This window comes from Lucilia sericata, unplaced genomic scaffold (genome assembly GCF_015586225.1).
Source record: "Lucilia sericata isolate MDLA Ls3-8-SP2 unplaced genomic scaffold, ASM1558622v1 Contig000628F_arrow, whole genome shotgun sequence".
Taxonomy (NCBI): Eukaryota; Metazoa; Arthropoda; class Insecta; order Diptera; family Calliphoridae; genus Lucilia; species Lucilia sericata.
In genome coordinates, this window is record NW_023994634.1 from 125,896 (window position 1) to 147,682 (window position 21,787).

Genomic DNA, 21,787 nt, shown 5'->3' on the forward strand with positions numbered 1-21,787 from the left:
CACAAATTCGTTGTTTATGAAGCAAATACCAAAAAATTTCCCATAAGTCAGTTTTTTGACTTCTGAATTATGGCGGACATAGGACCATAATTGGCCCTACCCCCCATATAAGGTTCCCTTTAGAAAATGACTAAAAAGCTGATTACTGGCTTAAAAATGCCATAAGTTTTATGCGAGCCAATATCTCTCCACCAAATTTTATGTGGATCGGTACATAATTGACCCTACCCCCCATATAAGGTCCCCTTCAGAAAATGACTTTAACGCTCAATACGAGTATAGCGAAGAAATTTGTTATATGTTAGTACCTTAGGAGTCAAAACCTTTCCACCAATTTATATGTGGATCAGTCCATAATTGACCCTCCCCCCATATAAGGTCCCCTCCATAAAATTACTTTAACGCTCATTACTGGCTTAAAAATACGACTATAGCTGTGAATTACGTTTTATACTAGCCAAAACCTCTCTACCAAATTTTATGTGGATCGGTCCATAATTGACCCAACTCTCCATATAAGGTTCCCTTCAAAAAATGACTTTAACGCTCATTACTGGCTTAAAAATACTAGTAGAGCGATACCATATTTTATGAGGATCGGTCCATAATTAATCCTAACCCTGTATAAGGTCCCTTTAAGAAAATGACTTTAATGTTCATTACTAGCTTAAAAATATAAGTAGAACTATACAATTTGAAATAAATAAGGAACTGAAATCTTCACTGTCAATAGTTGAACCCCCATTAAGAGAACTATTTCAGATATTACCCTGATGTTCACAATAGTATCGATATATAATAATAAAATATTCAAAATATCAAAGTTTATTTATATGGCAGTGATTTGATGGTGGGTGGATAAGATTCGGCATGGCCGAATATAACACTTTTACTTGTTTAATAAAGTTTTGTGCAAAAAAATGTATGTGAAAATAGAATTGGAGTAAGAATATTTTATTAGTTTATGCCGAAATTTATTTATAATAATTTCTTCCAAAGGATGAACAGTTCTGCCCTTCGTTCGTTATTGTGCTTAATTATAGAATAAATTTTGTAAATATTAAGTTAATTTAAATACTCACAAAATTTATTAACTAAAATAGAATTGATACTAACTACGTATACATATAAAACTTTATAATAATTAATTAATGATAAATGTCTACAAATTACAAAATTTCTCAATACTCTGCCAATAGCAATTAATAACTTATTTAAGAAACACACATACATACAGAGGTATATGTATATAATGGAAATTATTTAAACAATCTCTAAATTGCAAACAAGACATTATTATTATGCTTCAAGATGAATTTCTAATAATTACTTTGAAAAAAAATTTAAACAGAAACTAAAGTTCAATTACTGAAAATTAATTAAGGACTAACAATAAGCCTGAAATATAAATTATTAAAGAATATGTTATGTATAAGAAAATAAATACAAATGTTCTTCTTTCCTTGAACACTTACCTGGTTGCCAACGTATGGTTATGGTAGTTTCACTACTATTTGCTGTTAAATTATATGGTGGCCTTGGCGATAAATTCTCAATCATTAATTCTGTTTCCGCAGTTATAGTGGCTGCTTCATTAGTTGCCACACATTCGTACATGCCACGATCTGTTTCAATGAGATTTGTTATGGTCAGTGTACCATCTTTGATGGTGGCACGTTCTTCGGGTAAGGGAGAACCATCCTTCTGTGGAATTAAAGAAAATATTAAAAAGAAAGTGGCATATTTTTGTGTGAGTATTACGGTAGTTAAAGTTTTGTGGGAACATTGAATTTAGGTATTTTAAATTTGAAAAATTTCGAGTAATTTTTGTTTTTAAATAGCTATCTGAACTCCTTTGGACAATTTTTGCTAGGACCAATAGGTGAAAAGTTACACTCATTTGAATAAAACCCTGTATGACCAAAATGTCCAACTTTTACCCCCTCTAAGTAAGGCAGTTCTTGACGGATATAGCTGAAAATGTGTGTCTGACCTACTATCCAATAGTAGTAAGTTTAGTTCAAATTTCGTCGAAATCGATTTTTTGCGTTGGGTCACTTGACATATATATAAAAAATGAATGTGTGTTTGTATGTTTGTTGGTTTTGACTTTATAGGCAGCTAAACGGATGTACCGATTTTTCTGAAATTTTTACAGTGTTTTCCTGTATGACTGGAAGGAATTATAGGCTACTTTTTACATCAAAATTTCAAGTGGACGAGGAACCACGCCCACATACATCCTCCCATATGAATTAAATACAAAAATTCGTTTATCTTAGAATCTAATAATCTAAAGTCTGGATTAAACTCTAATTAATTGTCTTGACTATATTATTTACTATAATTTAGTTTATATTAGTAGTGTTTTGTTGCTAACGTTCAAAGGCAATTTCATATAAATTTAAAATTTATAAACGTTAGGAGTTAACGTGCAAAATTATACAAGTTAATTTTAACGTCGATAAAAGTGCTACCAATTCAAAACTAAAAATACAAATATTAATGTGTTTATGTCAAACAATAAAAAAATATTTTAAAATCAAATTTAAATCAAAGAAAATTACCAAATAAAAAATCCTTTTCAAGAAATTGTAAATAATTTCAAGATTTAGCAGATTTCTTCTGTGGAGTGATGCCAAGTCAGGTAATGTTCGTTTTGTTGCTAACTTTAAGTGTTAACACTCATTGTTAGCAACAAAACACAACTATTCTATACTAGTGACTATATTTTCTATACTAGTGACTACGTTCTATGTTCATACATACATATGTATTTTCTATAGTCTAGTCCATAAGCTTTTTAAAGAATTAATCTAGAATATAATCTAGCCTAGTCTTGGGCAAAGTAATTATATAGTCATGACTATAGTCTAGTCTATAGCTTTGGCGCTACGAACGAAGTCCCCAATGAACTAAATCCTTAAACTGATATTGTTTAGTCTATAATTAAACTAAACACTATATATAATGCGATATACTATATATATAATGCGTTGGCTAATTCTCTATTCAAATAACACAGGTCTGTGTACAGAGCAGCATATGCTGGATTCCTGAACCCGATCGGTATTTCTTACCGGCCGTGTAGTAGGGAGCCGGTATATGCTGGGGAATTGTCAGGTTAGCGTTCAGTAGAAAGATCTTTATGATCATGGAATGGAACTGATGCAAAAAATGGTGAAAGATTATGAAGTCTCCATATATTGGAGACTAGTACTGATTTAGTATGCCCTTTTAGGCTTCGGGGAAGTTTCTCGGTGCTGTTGCCATCTCAACAGGATATATTGATTCATGCAAAGCGACTATTTATCCGGCCAATTATTGGGTTCAGTTGACTTTGGAAATTCTTACATCCTTTGTTACAGATCGGTTTATGAAGAGGGAAACTGATTTATTATCTTGGGTATTTCGGGCTACCAAATACGTTTCTAGGTGCTGTTGTCAAACTAACAGAAGCCATCTCAGTAGTGTGGTTGGGCGACATATAAAATCCAGGAATGCACTGGTCTTTAGATGATGAACTGGGATCTATATACATAAATTGCCACCGGCGTGTAAAAAAACACAATGGGGCGGTGGTAAGTCGTTATATTTTAGCTCACCCAGCGGATGAAAAAACCACCTTGAAATAGGCCAACATGGCAGGTGTTCACGTAAATCACTTCGACATTCGTGACTGTAGTCTAGTATTGACTGTAATCTAGAACATATGTAGTTTTATTATAGTCTAGTCCTTGATCTTGACTAAGTATGACTATTTAAAAGTTTTGTCTATAGTCCAATTTGTAGTCTGGACTATAGTATAGTTCATAGACTTAATTATGCCTAGTCTACACGGAGAATAATCCATGCCTATATGGTTATGTAATATACTAATTTATGTATATGAAATTGTAAGAAATATTTTTTATAATAATTATATAAATTGTAAAATTATAAAAGAGTTTGATTCGTATTATATACGAAATTTTCGTAAATATTACGAAAAAAGTAGTTACCATTTTTTTTCATTTTCAGTGTATGTTGTATATAGACTATTGTAGTCTAATTTATAATTTTAACAATAACCTTGTCTATAGGTTTATACATAATCTTCTATACATACTTTACTATATTAGAGTTTTTAGTCTTGTCTTTCTGCATAGATGCTATATCCCATATTTATTTGGAAATTTTCCAAAATTGGAACTAAGGGTTAAAAACCTTTTTAATCTTAACTTCATTCGATGTAAGTACTTTTATAAGAATTAATACTTTTTTCATAAGTGCTTCATTTAAAGCTAAAATTTGTATTGAGTAATAATTATTTTATTGATAAATTATAGTGTAAAGTATTTTAGTATTTAAACGTTTTGCTATAAATTCGGAGAAAGTTAACTTTAATAATTAATATTAAAGTACTGGACAATATTATTTGAGGGTTTATACCGTACTAAGTACCACAGTAGTGTCTATAAATATAAAATCATGCAAAATTGTTATTAACATTAAATTGCCATTAACAAAAAAATAAAATTTTTAAAATTTCACACGTGCTGTAGATGATATTTTTGGAATATCAGATATTTAGAAATTGTGAATATAAATGACCAAAAAAAACTTCTGGGAATTTAAAATATTTCAATATAATTTCGGGTTTTAAAATATAAAAAAAACTGGATCTGCTTGTTATTAAACTGAAAATCATGTATTTTTACAAAATGTTTGATTCTTTCTAAAATGAAGTGCCTTGATTTAAAATGGAATGAATTGATATCATTTATTGTTAAAAGTTAAATCTAATAAACCAACAAGCATTGCACTTACACTTCAATTTTACTTGTTTCAATCAAGTTAAATGTGTGAATACCCCAATAATTTGTAAAAGCACACGCAATTACAGTGGACAACAGGTGGAATATCCAAAAATAGTTAATATTTTAAAAATACAATATGAACAGTTTGAGTACTTAAGAAAATTCACATTAATCTTTAAATTTGTTTCATATAAAGTCCTACTTTTGACATTACCACTGTTTGTTGGGGATTTTTTTTCAAAATTTTGTGCACATTTTTTATGGCTATAAATTGTATTTGAACAATTAAGAAAACAAGTCTATAAACGAATGAAAATTGCGTAGTTGAGACGATTTAATAATTCCCTATAACAAATTATTATATAGTTTGTCACTTTTTTTCTACATGAAGTGATTTAATATGATGTTTTAGCGAATTTTGTGAAATTCATATTTTCTTCGAAATTACATTTTTTCTATATTAATCATTTAGTACTAATTAAATTTAGTACTATTTGCTGCATTTAATATTGTTAGTCTATGATTTTTGTGGAGATAAATACATATCGCTCATTTTCTACAAGACTGACATAATCCAAAAATAGTAGTTTCGAGAAAAATCAAGGGATCTGAAAAACTAAACCAGATTTAGATAGTAGAGGTTAACATGTTTCTCATCTAGATTGTAATTAGATTTTTTTATTACTCATATGAAATTATGAGTCTTAGTTTCTATATTTACAATAAAAAATCGATATCACACCGAAAATAATAGACATATTTGAAATATATATAAATCTATATGGAAGACTTTAGTCTGACACATGTTTTGTAGCTTTTAATTCACAAAAAACCCGAATTTTGGATTATGCTCGTCTTGTAGTAAATGAGCGTTATCGTATATAGTATAGAAAGAGCTTTGTTTATAATGAATTAATTTTTACAAGCACAACGTAGTACCCGTAGACCTCACACTTTGTAGGTAGTGGCAATAACTAAAATAATTTATTAACAAATTGAATTTACTAAGAAAACAGTTAAATAAAAGAGTGTGTTCATCAAAGTGATTTTCTTTATAAAAAATCAAGGCTTTGATCCAAGGTGGCTTGATGATCATAATATTTGACAGAAAGATATAAAACTAGTTCATGACGAATTTTATCGATATACTGGTATTTTTAAATCAGTTATGGCCGTTAATGGCCCAAACGGCTGAACCTAGAATCATGAAATTTTGACAGTAGATGTGTTTTTTGGTTATGTAGATCCACTAAGGAGGGATTTTTGGAAATTTGTACACTTACTGGTAAAAAGGGGAAAAACGGGTAAAACAGGTTTTCTTAATAATCTTACACAATATTAGTGATACAAGAAAAATTTTAAATGCACCTGTATCTACTCTTAAAATGAGCAGACGGGTGTATGGTACTTTTTTGAAATTCGTACTTTTAAGGGGTAAAAATGTGTAACAAAGGTGATTTTAGTACCTTTTTTGGCCCTTTATAACTTTTGAACTAATTAATATAATATATTACTTATAAATATTTTAGATACATCTCCCAAAATTATGAGACACCTGTTTCGTACTTTTTTAAAATTCAGTCCTTTTTGGGTGTAAAAGGGAGAAAACTGTTTTTATGGTACTTTTTTTAGCACATGAAGAAAACTTTTTCGGTTTACTGAATTATTCCTATTAAATTACGGACTAATTCCGTAATATTTATTGTAATAAAATTTTTGCTATTTCACTGGGGAAAAAAGTACCAAAAAGGGAAAAAACGGGAAATTTAATTTTATTCAAACACATTGAGCCAATTTTTATAAAATTTTAAAAAGTAGTTTATTTACTCAAACAAAATAAGTTGTTGGTATATTATTTTGGAATTCGAGTACTAAGATCTATATAGGACCAAATTCGAGTAAATTGTTTGGTACTTTTTGAAAGCACTATTTTTCTGGCACAAATGAATGCAGATTTGAATCGTTTGAGTTTAATCTGTGATATATAGATTTAAATAGGGAACATTTTGTAAACTTAATTCACGAAAGAGTATATTTCTAAGCGAAAAGGGAAAAATTGTACTCTTTTTATTAGTACTTTCCACTAAGGTAAAATTTATTCCACTTTTGGTACTTTTTCTTTCTTCAAATGATACACTTTGTATATTCTTTAATATGAATTCAAAACACATGATTATTAAACACGGTCCTAATTGAATAAGATTCTTTAAGAGAGATCTTTTTAGTACTTTTTATCTCATAAATACTTTTTTAATTTTCTAAAATATTCAACCTAGGAACATTAATTTTAACATACATGGTCTTGACTGAATAATATTCTGTAAGTGGGAACTATTTGGTACTTTTCTATTCTTCAAATGGTACCTTTTAGATTCTCTATAATGGTTAACCGGAACACACTGTCCTTATTAAATGAGAATTTATTGAGACAGATTTTTGTACTTTTTCGTTTTTCCGATGGTACTTTTTGATATTTTTACGATATTGAACATAGATATTGAAAATAAAATTTAAAATGTAAGGTCCCTACATGTGAATGAGAATCTACTGAAAGGGACTTTTGGTACTATTTCATTGATCAAATTATATTTGTTGAATTGATTAAATGATTAATCTATTAGAGGTATTTTATAGTACTTTTTTCAAATAGTACTTTCGAAATTTTATATAATGTGGAAGCTAAATGAATAAAACTAAAAATACAAGCTTTTTACTGAATGCGAATTTAATCACGTGATATTGAACGTATAAAACTGAAACATTAAAAAAATGTTTAATCAATTTTAATTTTCTATAAAAGTAAACAAAATTTTGTATGTATTTAATTTAAGTTAGGGTAGCGAAGCACCCAGGTGTTTCCATAAAACTTGTTTATGTCGAATTACATTGCTTTACTATAATTTTGAAGAAGTTGTTTATGTCGAATTTCGTTGCAATTTTTTTTATCAATTTCGTTGATATATTGGAATTTTGCGGCAAATTTTGAACATTAAAGTAATTTACTGAGACCTTATATGGGGCAATCTCTCATAAAATTTGGCTGAGAGATTTTAGTTTCCCGAAAACTTGTTTACATTGAATTTCGTTGCTTTACTGCCAATTTGCACCAAGTTATGAGCGTTATAGTCATTTTATGAGGGGACCTTATATCGGGGGAAGGGTCAATTTTGAACCGATCCTCATAAAATATGGCAGAAAGCTTTTAGTTCCTCTAACAGTTGTTTATGTTGACTTTCGATGATATACTGGAATTTTGAAGAAAGTTATGAATGGGGACCCTTGTATGAGGGCTAGGGTCAACTATGGGCCGATCTCCATTAAATATGGCAGAGATATTATAATTTTCCTAAAACATGTTTACGTCGAATATCGTTGCTTTACTATTATTTTGAAACAAGTTATAAGGGTCAAAGCAATTTTCTGAAGGGCTGCTTATATAGGGAGTCAAGGGTCAATTATGAGCCGATCTCCATAAAATTTGTCCCCTAAAACTTTTTTAAGTAGAATTTCTAGGGTCAGTTATGGACCGATTCCCATACAATTTTGTAGATTATGACCCGATCTCCATAAAATTTGTCATAGAGATTTTAGTTCCCCTAAAACTTTTTTTATGTAGAATTTCTAGGGTCAATTATGAGCCGATCTCCATAAAATTTGTCGGAGAGATTTTAGTTCCCCTAAAACTGGTTTATGTAGAATTTCGTTGCATTGCTATAATTTTTAAGCAAGTTATGAGCGTTATAGTCGTTTTCTGAGAGGCCCCTTATATGGGGGGTAGGGTCAGTTATGGACCAATACTCATAAAATTTGGTAGAGAGATTTCGTTCACATAAAACTTGTTTATGTTGAATTTCATTGACATACTGATGTTTTAAAGCCAGCTATGGCTGTTTACACTGTTTTTCGGGGATCACTTTTATGGGGGCTATGCGAAAACATGGATCGATATCGCCCATTTTCAATACCAAAGAAATAAAATAGGCTTTGTCCTTGGATCAAAATAACAGCATGTGACAAATTTCACAAAATTATCTTGAAAATTTATACCTGTACGGATGGAAGGACGGAAGGAAGGACAGATGGACAGATATTCCTAAAAAGTCTGTTTCTCGGGACACTTTATTGCCCATATATCCCTTATTTATGGAACGACTGATTTTTAATGGAAGCATGTCACATAAAATTAATCAAGATTTAGATTCCTAAGATATCTGAGGTCTTCAAAACATTGATTTCAAGAAATATACAGATAGACATACAAACGGACGCACATACCATAATCTACACCGCTATCTATAAGGATCCAAATTTCTTTATTGAGTTAGAAAATTATATTATCGAAATTACTAAAGGAATGACAAACTTCTGTTGTAGCATAATCATATAAGTTGAAATCTAAATTTCAATTACATGAATTCACTCTTTTACATCAAATACATCTTACAGAAAAACTTTGGTATAAAATCTGTTATCTTAACATGTTATGAAATTAAAAGCTTCTGTGGTTTACATGGGATCAGTTCGTATTAGATTGAATATTTGAACCGGTGTTTTAATTAAAATAGAAACATATTGGTTTATAAACAATAATAAAAGCTATAAAATAATAAATTAAATATCGAGTATAATGTATTTACGTTGCAAAAATGTATTTTTAATAGCATTATGTTTAGCATCAACAACAGCATATCCAAAATTCAAAAATGATTGTAATAAATCATTAACAAATATAAAAGAAATAAATAATTATAATAACAAAAACAGTGAGTCAAATCAACAATTAACGAATTGCTCAAAAAAATATCAAAGCAATAGCAAAGAACAGGTAAATTTTGCATATGACTTAAAAAAGTAATTTAAGTTTTCAATTATATCATATTTCCCAAGCAGTTGGATACAGTTTTAGAAACACATAAAGAACAAAAAAGAGATTTACAATGGGGATATAGTGCTCAATCAAAAGTATTCTTTCCTGATGACGAATATCTAACATATTTAGGTATACCCTATACAAATAATGACAAAGCCATCGAAATATTACATGCTGGTCCACAATCTATAGACTTCAGTAAAAGTCCAGAAAGCATTGAAACAACTACAATACCTAGCACTACTACTACCACTACTTCTAAACCCAAAGATAAATCTCCCGCCGATGATATCCTATTAAGTGAACTCACAAATTTATCACTGGATCTTGATGATGAAGTGTCTGTGGGTCAAAAAATCGAAATGAAACGTTCTGATTTGAAATCAGACACCGATTCCCTTAACCCAACTGGCGTGGAAATATTACAAAATACGTCTCTGATTTGTGGTTCATCGTTGGGTAAAAGAATTTCGTTTGCTAATGAAACTACTTTAATGGAATTTCCCTGGACAGCTTTACTTTTGTATAATACTAAAATACGTTATCATTGTGGTGGTAGTCTAATAACCACAAAGTACGTACTAACAGCTGCTCATTGTGTAGCTCAGGAATTTTATGAATTGTGAGTAAAAGTTTATTATCTTGAGTTTAGAGTAAATAATTCTTATATTTTTTTCTTAGAACTGGTGTACGTTTGGGAGAACATGATGTTACCGAGGATCCAGACTGTGCTCCGGACTTAGGTGGTGATGACATATGTGCTACGACAGTGGATGTTACTGTCGTTAAAATTATAGTTCATCATGCGTATTCACATTTATCGTTTAAAAATGATATAGCTCTGCTGATGCTGGATAAGGAATATTTAAGTAGTAAGTTTTTATATACAATACATAGTGTTTTTTATACCCTACACCACAATATACGTTTGTGTAGATGTTTGTAACATACCCATCTTAAAGTATACTAATAGGCTTAGATAATTTTCTGAGTCGATTAAGCCAAGTCCGTCTGTCCTTACAATCAAAGCACATTATGTCTAAGTGCTTAAGGTGAACACCTGCCTTGACGGCTTATTTCTTTTTCATCCACTAGGCTTGAGATGGTCTACCACGCGCCACTGAATCCTTCTATGAAGAACTCAGGTGACAATTTTGTACATGGCTGTGCCGGTCCATGTACAATCACTTTGTTGAAGTACTCGAGCTATCTAATCTTTTGCCATAGTAGCCCCGTTGTGGAATGATGGGCAGCATGGGATCAATCCCAATGCAAACTCCGACAAGGAAATAGCAATCACTGGTCTAAAGTCAATAGACTACCCAAACATTAGGTGAAATCAATCTTCCGGTATATCAGAAGGTTACCACACTTATGATGTTATGAAAGATTGCATTATTTAAACTGCAATCCACATCAACTAGTGACCCATTCCAGCGCATTCCTTAACCTCTTAAAGCCCACGCAACCACACTACTGAGGTGGCTCTGCTATTTCAGCAACACAACCTAGAGACGTATTTGGTAGTCCGAAATACCCAGTCAATAAATCAGGATCTCAACCATAAGTCGCGTAGCATGAAACTATATGAATCCTGTTGAGATGGCAACAGCACCGAGAACTTCCCTGAAATAAAAGGTCTACTAAATCAGTTCTAGTCTCCTGTCGGGCAGATGAGTCTTTCCCGATCGTTCAAGTCCAATTACATCAGTTCCATTCTCAGACCATAAAGAACGATCTACGGAATGACAGGCAACTACCAAGTGTCAACCTGAAAATTCCCCAACCTATACTGGCGCCCAACTACGCGAAGAGTAAGAGATACTCCACGGGTTCAGGATTCCAGCATAAGTTGCTCTGTCACATCACCCAGTGACATCTGTTGAGAAGGCAACAGCACCGGAGAGAGAGAATCCGCGAATTTGGGTTTCAACCACATCCACTACATGGATCCCGAAGGAACCTCAACCAACTGACCTGCCAGAACAAGTCCTGCGGGAAACTGGCCGCCCGTAGTGATAGATTATATGGTGCTCTGGCTAGACCCCATGTCAAATCATTCCAAGGAAAGGCCGAGGATACATTTGATCATCGCCAGCTTATAGTACCGGCAGACTAGAGGTACTAGTAGCACCTCTTTACTCCGGAATTGCAATACACCAAGATGCGGGTCATCAAGGATACATGGCCCGAGGGGCAATTAAAGCACAGGTCGAAATTTTAAAGATAATTTAAGATTGGTCCTACATCCAACTTAAACTATACCAATCTGCTTAGAATCATTTTTTTAGTCCGTCTTTCGATTCTTCGTCCGTCCATGTAAACCTTGTAATCAAAGTTCAGGTCGCAAGATTAAAGATAAATCATTAGGACAAGTTGAATGACTAGACAAATGCAAGACTGACTGCAGGGACACTAGTGGTCGAAATCTAGAAATTTATTCATATCGATGGCGCAAATTTCAGACTGAAGAACGACGAAGACAAAAGGCAATCTGATAGAGACCTAGCTTTCGAAAAATCCCAGAAGCATAAATACCAAAGGCCCTCAAACTCATCCTGCCTAGCCTTTGTAGGATGGTGCCACAATCAATGTTATCATTACATAATAAGGCAATCTCTTTGAAGCTAAGACTCCATTTTTAGCAGACCTATTACTTATAATGACAGATACTGTATTCGCACTATTGTCCTGAAATGATGTTCACACGTAGCTAATGAAGCTAGTGGGTGTATGTTTACCATAGATCAGAATAATTCTTAAGACCCCATCATAGAGTATTTTTAACCATCATTCTATTTCATGTATTTCAGGATCATTTTATCCAATTTGTATACCATCTCCCGATATGACATTTAACGATGGAAGAGCCCTTGTAGCTGGTTGGGGTGCTACTGAAAAAAGTATGTATAAATTGCTTACGAACCATCCAAATAAATATATGTCTAAAAATTTTTTAGAACAACTCGTATAACAAATTTTATTTCTTTCTCTTCCTAAGCAATACATTCGGCCGTTTTATTAAAAGCTGAGGTACCCATTTTAGATATTTCAAAATGTAGCGAAATATATCGTTATAGTGTTTTCAATGATTCAACGGAAATCTGTGGATCTGGTGTTAATGAAATTGATGTTTGTAAAGGCGATTCGGGAGGTGCAATATTTTATCGCAAAAGCAGTGGAAAGAAAGACAAATATCATATGTTGGGTATTATATCGCTGGGAGTAAGACGTTGTGGTGATAGCCGTTTCTTACCTGCGGTATTTACAAAATTGAAAGGTTTTTACAAATGGATTGAAAATAATTTGGAATAGTAATTAACTTGTTATTTTTTTAACTATTAGTAATTGTAAATATAAGAAAATAAACAAATACGACTTTTTATTATACTAAAATAAGTAAAACATTGATTGTCCTTCCAATCGATACCAACTTCAACATAAACTCCTTTTCGGCTTATTATTGAATTCATAAAGATAAAGTGACATCTGATTTGTTGGTTTATGTAAACAACAAATACAGTTAAATCACAAAAGTCGTATAATCAGAAATAATAACACAATAGGCACACAAACTAGATACACAAACATCTACTTACAAAACCCACTTTTTGATTTGAAATAATAAACATACATACACATTCAACTTACCCTTTTCCAATCAATAGACGGATGATTAGTGCCATCTCGATCAATGGCTTGACATGGCAATTCAGTAGTTTCACCTAATTTCTGTATGTAAATTGCTTTCGGTGTTATTGTGAATATTGGTGGTCGCAAAACAATTACATTAATGACAGGCGATGGACCATCGGTACCCAGATCATTGTATGGCGTACATGTATAACTGCCAGCATGTGATTCATCAACTTTTGAAAAGAATAAACTACCATTCATTTTATAGAATACACCCTGAAGATGTAAAAAAATAAAAATAGGAAAAAAGTTAGAAATTTACTTACAAATAGAGCAAATGAAAAAAAAGTATTCATATCAACACTATTTCTATTTGTAAATGTCTTTGTGTTAAGGGAAATTGTGTTGAATTATACGACTTACTGGTACATTGTATGAATCAAAGAGTAGTCCATCTTTTTCCCATCTAAGATTCTTTAATGGTGGATTCGCACGAAAATGACAATCTAAAACTGCTGGCTGACCGTATGGTAAATAAACCTCTGGTGGTGCATAAATTACTTTGGCTTTATCTGTGAATGAGAATGAAACATGTGAAATATAAAAAGTTTTCTTTTTTTTAGTCTTATGTACATTAGAGTATCCCAAGCAACCACCTTTGTAGGAATACCTCTCAATTGATGCCTCCTAATAAAGTGTATACGAACAGAAATTTCACTGAGGTCAGGATTTTCAATCGATGGTAGGGAACTAAATCACTTTAAAAAATTTTTTGTTTTTCTCATATTTAGCACATTAATACGCATTGTTTGAGAGAATATCCTACAAAAAAGTGGTACACGGGACACCCTAATATACATTTGTATGTATGTACGTCATAGAGTGGAAAATATGAGGGTCATTTAATTTCCCTTTTATAGTCTAGTCTATAGTCTAGTCTATAGTCTAGTCTATAGTCTAGTCTATAGTCTAGTCTATAGTCTAGTCTATAGTCTAGTCTACAGTCTAGTCTATAGTCTAGTCTATAGTCTAGTCTATAGTCTAGTCTATAGTCTAGTCTATAGTCTAGTCTATAGTCTAGTCTATAGTCTAGTCTATAGTCTAGTCTATAGTCTAGTCTATAGTCTAGTCTATAGTCTAGTCTATAGTCTAGTCTATAGTCTAGTCTATAGTCTAGTCTATAGTCTAGTCTATAGTCTAGTCTATAGTCTAGTCTATAGTCTAGTCTATAGTCTAGTCTATAGTCTAGTCTATAGTCTAGTCTATAGTCTAGTCTATAGTCTAGTCTATAGTCTAGTCTATAGTCTAGTCTATAGTCTAGTCTATAGTCTAGTCTATAGTCTAGTCTATAGTCTAGTCTATAGTCTAGTCTATAGTCTAGTCTATAGTCTAGTCTATAGTCTAGTCTATAGTCTAGTCTATAGTCTAGTCTATAGTCTAGTCTATAGTCTAGTCTATAGTCTAGTCTATAGTCTAGTCTATAGTCTAGTCTATAGTCTAGTCTATAGTCTAGTCTATAGTCTAGTCTATAGTCTAGTCTATAGTCTAGTCTATAGTCTAGTCTATAGTCTAGTCTATAGTCTAGTCTATAGTCTAGTCTATAGTCTAGTCTATAGTCTAGTCTATAGTCTAGTCTATAGTCTAGTCTATAGTCTAGTCTATAGTCTAGTCTATAGTCTAGTCTATAGTCTAGTCTATAGTCTAGTCTATAGTCTAGTCTATAGTCTAGTCTATAGTCTAGTCTATAGTCTAGTCTATAGTCTAGTATAGTCTAGTATATAGTCTAGTCTATAGTCTAGTCTATAGTCTAGTCTATAGTCTAGTCTATAGTCTAGTCTATAGTCTAGTCTATAGTCTAGTCTATAGTCTAGTCTATAGTCTAGTCTATAGTCTAGTCTATAGTCTAGTCTATAGTCTAGTCTATAGTCTAGTCTATAGTCTAGTCTATAGTCTAGTCTATAGTCTAGTCTATAGTCTATTCTATAGTCTAGTCTATAGTCTAGTCTATAGTCTAGTCTATAGTCTAGTCTATAGTCTAGTCTATAGTCTAGTCTATAGTCTAGTCTATAGTCTAGTCTATAGTCTAGTCTATAGTCTAGTCTATAGTCTAGTCTATAGTCTAGTCTATAGTCTAGTCTATAGTCTAGTCTATAGTCTAGTCTATAGTCTAGTCTATAGTCTAGTCTATAGTCTAGTCTATAGTCTAGTCTATAGTCTAGTCTATAGTCTAGTCTATAGTCTAGTCTATAGTCTAGTCTATAGTCTAGTCTATAGTCTAGTCTATAGTCTAGTCTATAGTCTAGTCTATAGTCTAGTCTATAGTCTAGTCTATAGTCTAGTCTATAGTCTAGTCTATAGTCTAGTCTATAGTCTAGTCTATAGTCTAGTCTATAGTCTAGTCTATAGTCTAGTCTATAGTCTAGTCTATAGTCTAGTCTATAGTGTAGTCTAGTCTAGTCTATAGTGTAGTCTATAGTCTAGTCTATAGTCTAGTCTAGTCTAGTCTCGTCTATAGTCTAGTCTATAGTCTCGTCTATAGCCTAGTCTATAGTCTAGTCTATAGTCTCGTCTATAGTCTAGTCTATAGTCTAGTCTATAGTCTCGTCTATAGTCTAGTCTATAGTCTAGTCTATAGTCTAGTCTATAGTCTAGTCTATAGTCTAGTCTATAGTCTAGTCTATAGTCTAGTCTATAGTCTAGTCTATAGTCTAGTCTATAGTCTAGTCTATAGTCTAGTCTATAGTCTAGTCTAGTCTATAGTCTAGTCTTTAAAACGTAAAAGTGGATTTGGGAATTATTTTCCAAAATGGAATGACCCTCATAACTACAATACAAGTGACACACATACTCATACACATAAACTTACATTGTATATTAAGAAATGCTTTGGCGGTTTGGACTTCATCATCATTACTGCGTACATGACATTCATATTCACCATAATCACTCATCATAGTTGGATCAATACTTAAACTGCCTTGTGGACTCAAACGTGAACGATGTATTAGATCGGGTATATCTTGCAATAAAACACCGTCCTTATACCAAGAGGTCTCTGATGTATTTGGATATTTCATGACACAATGAAAGAATGCTGTCTGTCCTTCCATAATTGTTTGATTCACTGGTGGTATTTTTATGAGAGAGCCACCTAAAAACGAAAACAGAACAGTTACAGATAAATGTAATGATAGAAAAATGTGAACGTATAAGTTTATAGAGGATGAAAAATGAATACAAGGATACACTTGGTATAACACAATAAAAGTTCATTAGTTTGTTAAAATGGATAAGGATGATAATACTACACTGATTGTTGTTTTTGTTTATGCCGAGTGAGTATCACATACTGCAATTGTGTTATTTGTATCTAAGGATTGTTTAAGTGTGTGTAACAAATTTTTCTTAATTATGATTGCCATAATTATCGCATGTAGTTAAATATGTCTATGCTAGTAAAGTTATGTTAACAACTCTTCTTCGATATATTTATTTGAGTTATTTTCGGGTTTCTGTGCTTCGCGAGAAGAATGAAAATAAGTTTTTTTTGTTAACTTACCTTGTACCGTCAGATAATACCATGTACCGTTATTGCGTATACTTGGTGTACGATTGGGAAATACTATTTGGCAGTGATACCAACCCTGATCTGATTCACGTATTGCAGTTAAATTTGCAGTTGCTTTACCATAATCTTCATGATTTGTAATGATATTTAAACGTCCGTTATATAATTCATTTGCTGATGCTTCACCTTCGTACCAGGTAAAGATTTTTTTATCCTTAAAGTAGAAAAAAAAAACAAAAATTTAATAAGATTAGATCACAAGCTATTATGTCTTAACAAGATGTCAGTTTTATTTACATAAGACTAACATCATGACGTCAATAAAGTACAGTTCGTTTTGGAACATAGGCATATGGAGTTTAAGACCGAAATGAGTTGATCCTAAAGAAATATAGTGCAACAATTTAGTCATTTAGAAACGCTAGCCAACAAAAATGTAAAAAAGTCGACACACAAAGATATGATCACCAAGTAAGAGAGAGTTATATTTGGCTAAGTCAAATCATTAAGCATGTCCTGCAAACTTAAAGTAAATTTATTTAATATCAGCATGAAGATTTTATCCTTCATCTGGACTCAATTATGGACCAATTTCTTTCAAAAAGAGTAATTCATTTTTAAAAGAAAATTATTTTTGTCCACATTTATATAATAATACTCAACTTTTGGAACGACTTACTGACAACAAACTGTGTTTTTTTAAGAGAGGTTATATGATGTGATATTATGGACTGATCCTTAAAATATTTGTTAGAGAGATAGGTTCCCATAAAATATATAAGTTTGTCATTCCGCGTGTAGCACCAAGAAATATTCATCTGAGACCCAACAAATTATATATATTCTGGGTTCTTCTCAAATTCTACGTCGATTTAGCTATGTCCGTCTGTCCGCCTAAAACACGCTTACGTTAAAACTAAGCAAATTAAATAAACCAAATTCACCAAAAATATTTGTTGTTATCCTAAGTAATGAAAATCCGCAAAATCGGTTTACAATGTTAAAAGTTATGAGTAAAAATTTCGGACTACCTCGAAAAAATTAAGCCTTTTTCATAATTTTTAAGTCGTTTTCTAAGAAACTACAAAATATAATATGATGAATTTTGTCACACGATACTTTTTTTTATTCAGGGATCAATTATGCTGAAAATCAAAACAAACGAACCAAAATTTCCCATAGCCCCCATACTAAGGTACAAATTTCCAGAAATGGATTTATCGTTAATAACTTAAACAAAAATATCGGTATCAACTCAAAATTTTGCACATATACTTAAATATAATATTAACAGAAACTATACTACTAACGTAGATTTCAGTTGGCCCACAATTGGTCATAGCTCCCATATAAGGCCCACTTCCGAAAATCACTTAAACGCGCATTTTTCACTGATAAATAAATCTATCGAGATAAAATTCGACATGAATATGTTTTGTGTATATATAAGGTCCACTTCCGAAAATCACTTAAACGCGCGTATTTCATTGACTAATTAAGCTGTCGTGGTAAAATTCGACATAAATATGTTCTGTGTGTATACAAATAAGTGGTCATATAAGGTCCATTTCCGAAAATCACTTAAACGCTTGTATTTCATTGATATATAAAGTTATCGAGATAAAATTCGGCTCGCATATGTTGTGTATATGTATCAATTATTCTACGAATTTTTTTCTGGATAGGCCTTTAATTGGTCATAGCTCCCATATGAGGTCCACTTTCGAAAATAACTTAAACGCATATAATTTATTAACTAATAAAGCTATCGGCGTAAAATTCGACGTGAATATGTTTTGTATATATATAAATGGTTATGCGAAATTTTTCTCGGATCGGTTCATAATTGGTCACAACTCCCAATAAGGATCATTTCCGAAAATATCTTAAATGCACAATTTCATTGACAATAAATGTTATCGGGATAAAATTAAACTTGAATACGTTTTGTGTATATATAATTCAGTATACGCAATTTTTTCCGGATCGGTCCATAAATATTCATAGCTCCCATATAAGGTTCACTTCTGAAAATCATTTAATACCACATAACTCATTATTAAATGATTATATTCAGATAAAATTCGACTTGAGCATATTCTGTGTATAGATAAATCATTCTGCTAAAATGTTTTCCAACTGATCCCATATAAGGCCAAAAAAATCCATATCCGAAAATGACTTAAAATAAATTGTTTCGACATCATCAAAATAAGTTCCATATATGAATAAAGAAATTACTAAATGATAGTACCCTCACCACGGAAACAAAACATATGCCGAGTTATCTAAACACTAGATAGTTAAATGGGCTTTAATAAAAAATAGCTTGCTGGTGGAGGGTATTTCGGCATTGCCGAATTGTTTTTGGTCGAATTCACTGGTATTCTGTAATTTTTAAGGTAGTAAAGGGTGTTGAAATTCATATGCTGAAGGGTCTTTATATAGTCAATAAAAAGCGTAACTAAAGAAGCGTGACTAAATAATTATAAAGAATTAATATTAAATGATATTATGTATTAATAAAACGTCATTAGAATACTTCTACGTATTCAGGACGATATGTAGTACTCAGTGAAAATTTAATATTTGGAGACTTTCAGCCCAACTGGGGTTAAGATCCAAATTTAAAACATAAATTTTGGAACACATTCTCCCTAGACATGTGAAGTCTTATTAAAATCTGAAATTCCAACATTGCATTGAACACTTGCTCTCTTGGATAAATTAAATAATGAATTAAATAAATTAATAAAATTTTGAACGATTTTGAAATAATTATTTTTATCAGTCATAAACATCCGACAAATGCAAAAAATATTATCTTAACTTTAGGGTGTAAAATTTAAAATGCCTAGACACTTTAAGTGCATAATTGTAATTTCTTGTTAAATAGAATTTTATAAAAATGTATAATAAAGACAAAATGTAATAATTACAAAAGTGGATAAACATTTAATAAGAAGCTCAAAAGAAAGAACCTAAATCATACATCACATAAATTGTAAATAGTCATAATTTACTAATAAGATCAAAATTATAATTAAAATAGTAACAATAACAATAGAATATATAAAACCGAGTTACTAAGTATCATGCATACATACATATATATGTACGTTCATACATGTGTAATTGTCTTTTGTTTAACTGTATTAGTTGTTTATTTCTTTGAAAACAAACCCATACATTTATTTTTACTTGTACCCTGTAAATCGGAATGGCAGTTAAGTGATGTATGATCTAGGGACATAAATGTGAAGAACGATTTGATCTCTGTTTCACAAAGAGCATAACCATGATAACTAAGTAGTTAAACAATTGGGATAAAAAAACCATATCAAAGATGTTCATGGGTCCCTTTAATGCTGCTGGGTAAGGACAGAATGGATGTACATTTATATATGTTTATAGAAAAAAAAAAAAAAAACAATACTAGAACTGCAACAACAATGACGACAATAGTAATATAATAAATCATTATGTAGAAACAAAATGCCAACCAAAAATTATATTTTAACAGTTCAATGTATATGAGAGAAAATAAACGCAATACCCACACAAAGACATATTATTCCCATATGAATGTGTTCGTATATACCCAGCAGTCCGGTCGGACAGTCCCGAACTATCTATTTAACCTACAACTTAGGATTACTTCTAGCCATGACTGACCCAGGTGACTAGTTATTTTAACATGTGCTTATAATCGCCACCTCATTGATTACGAAGAGACTGACAAAAAGCTTACGTTTGTGTTTGGAGAATTCACTCTCTCGCTTACAAAGGGTTAGTGTCCCCTATAACAATTATATTCACTCTCGTTAATAAAGAGTACATCCGTGACGAAAGACGCATTAGAGTCAACCAGGTGGTCAAACGTTAGTAGAAATTGTGGTGTCCCTTCGTTTTACATAATTTAATTTTTAATCTTAGTTGTTTTCGATTTTTAATTTGATATTTTGTTAAAATAAATTTTCCAATTTTTATTATAAATTTCAACAAAATAAGTCGTAAACTTATTTCCCAAAACTGGTGACTCCCACAAAAGCCGTAACATGTAAAACAATAGGTCAACAACAAGAAGCGTTACAAGAGCACAAGCTTCTCTTGCTGAAAGTGATAACAATATGGACGATAACGAAGAATTCGTTGAAGCACCACAATATGTTAATCAAAATGATAATTCTGGCACATCCTCTCCAGGAACACTTTCATACTCATCAAATTGTCTTTTTCGGATACATTGACTCTTTGTTGAACTGCTGGGTATATACATATGTATATGTGATTATGATGGTGGTATGTGTGAATATGCAAATAAATGCAGAGTCCACAGTGTCAATGGCAACTGGAAACACTAAATATGGGTCTTTATAGAGTTAGAAAAAAAGGGAAATAACCAGAGCTAATTATATATTGGCTGTATTCGATCTTATATTGCCACTATCACTACCAAAATTTTTGTCAAAATTAATTTTGTATTTCGGGAGTTTCGCATTTTGGAAAATTTATCTAGTAAGTTAGTTTCAAAGGTTATGTTACATCAAATCAGAAGGAAGCCTGTTGTGCGCTCCATTACCAGAGCGTTCTGTTAGACTAGAACACTAACTCACCGAAATAAGAACAAGATCAATTCCTACGATACGTTTATTTATAAGAACAAAGTAAAGATCGTCCAAACTACTCAAAAAAGTATCAAGACCAAAAAATGGAGGCATTATCCCATTACGATTGCTTTCAAACACAACAAAACTTTGTAAAAATTTTTGAAAGCATACAGGAAGCAATTTTAGTTTTTTTACTTTTCAATAAATTTTAAAAAATTTTAGTTTGAATCAATTATGGCTAAAATATTACATTAACGGCACGACAAGTTTAGTATACCTCTTACATCTATGTAAGTATATAGAA

The 21,787-nt window shown here is 31.6% G+C and overlaps 2 protein-coding genes across 2 annotated transcripts in view; one reads left to right on the forward strand and one right to left on the reverse strand.

Moving 5' to 3' along the window:
* The window catches only part of LOC119606847 (protein borderless), a 62,048-nt gene that overhangs the window by 6,305 nt on the left and 33,956 nt on the right, over positions 1-21,787 (reverse strand). The window contains exons 2-6 of the mRNA XM_037960495.1: positions 16,865-17,087; positions 16,172-16,456; positions 13,729-13,877; positions 13,321-13,581; positions 1,476-1,704 (exon numbers count right to left, since the gene is read on the reverse strand). Coding sequence (XP_037816423.1) covers positions 1,476-1,704; positions 13,321-13,581; positions 13,729-13,877; positions 16,172-16,456; positions 16,865-17,087 — 1,147 coding nt within the window. The remainder of the gene's footprint in view (positions 1-1,475; positions 1,705-13,320; positions 13,582-13,728; positions 13,878-16,171; positions 16,457-16,864; positions 17,088-21,787) is intronic.
* On the forward strand, positions 9,315-13,021 carry LOC119606848 (spaetzle-processing enzyme-like). Its single transcript, XM_037960496.1, has 5 exons — positions 9,315-9,624; positions 9,690-10,291; positions 10,351-10,541; positions 12,483-12,572; positions 12,671-13,021. The coding sequence occupies exons 1-5, from the start codon at positions 9,427-9,429 to the stop codon at positions 12,982-12,984; spliced, it is 1,395 nt and encodes a 464-aa protein (XP_037816424.1). The 5' UTR covers positions 9,315-9,426; the 3' UTR covers positions 12,985-13,021.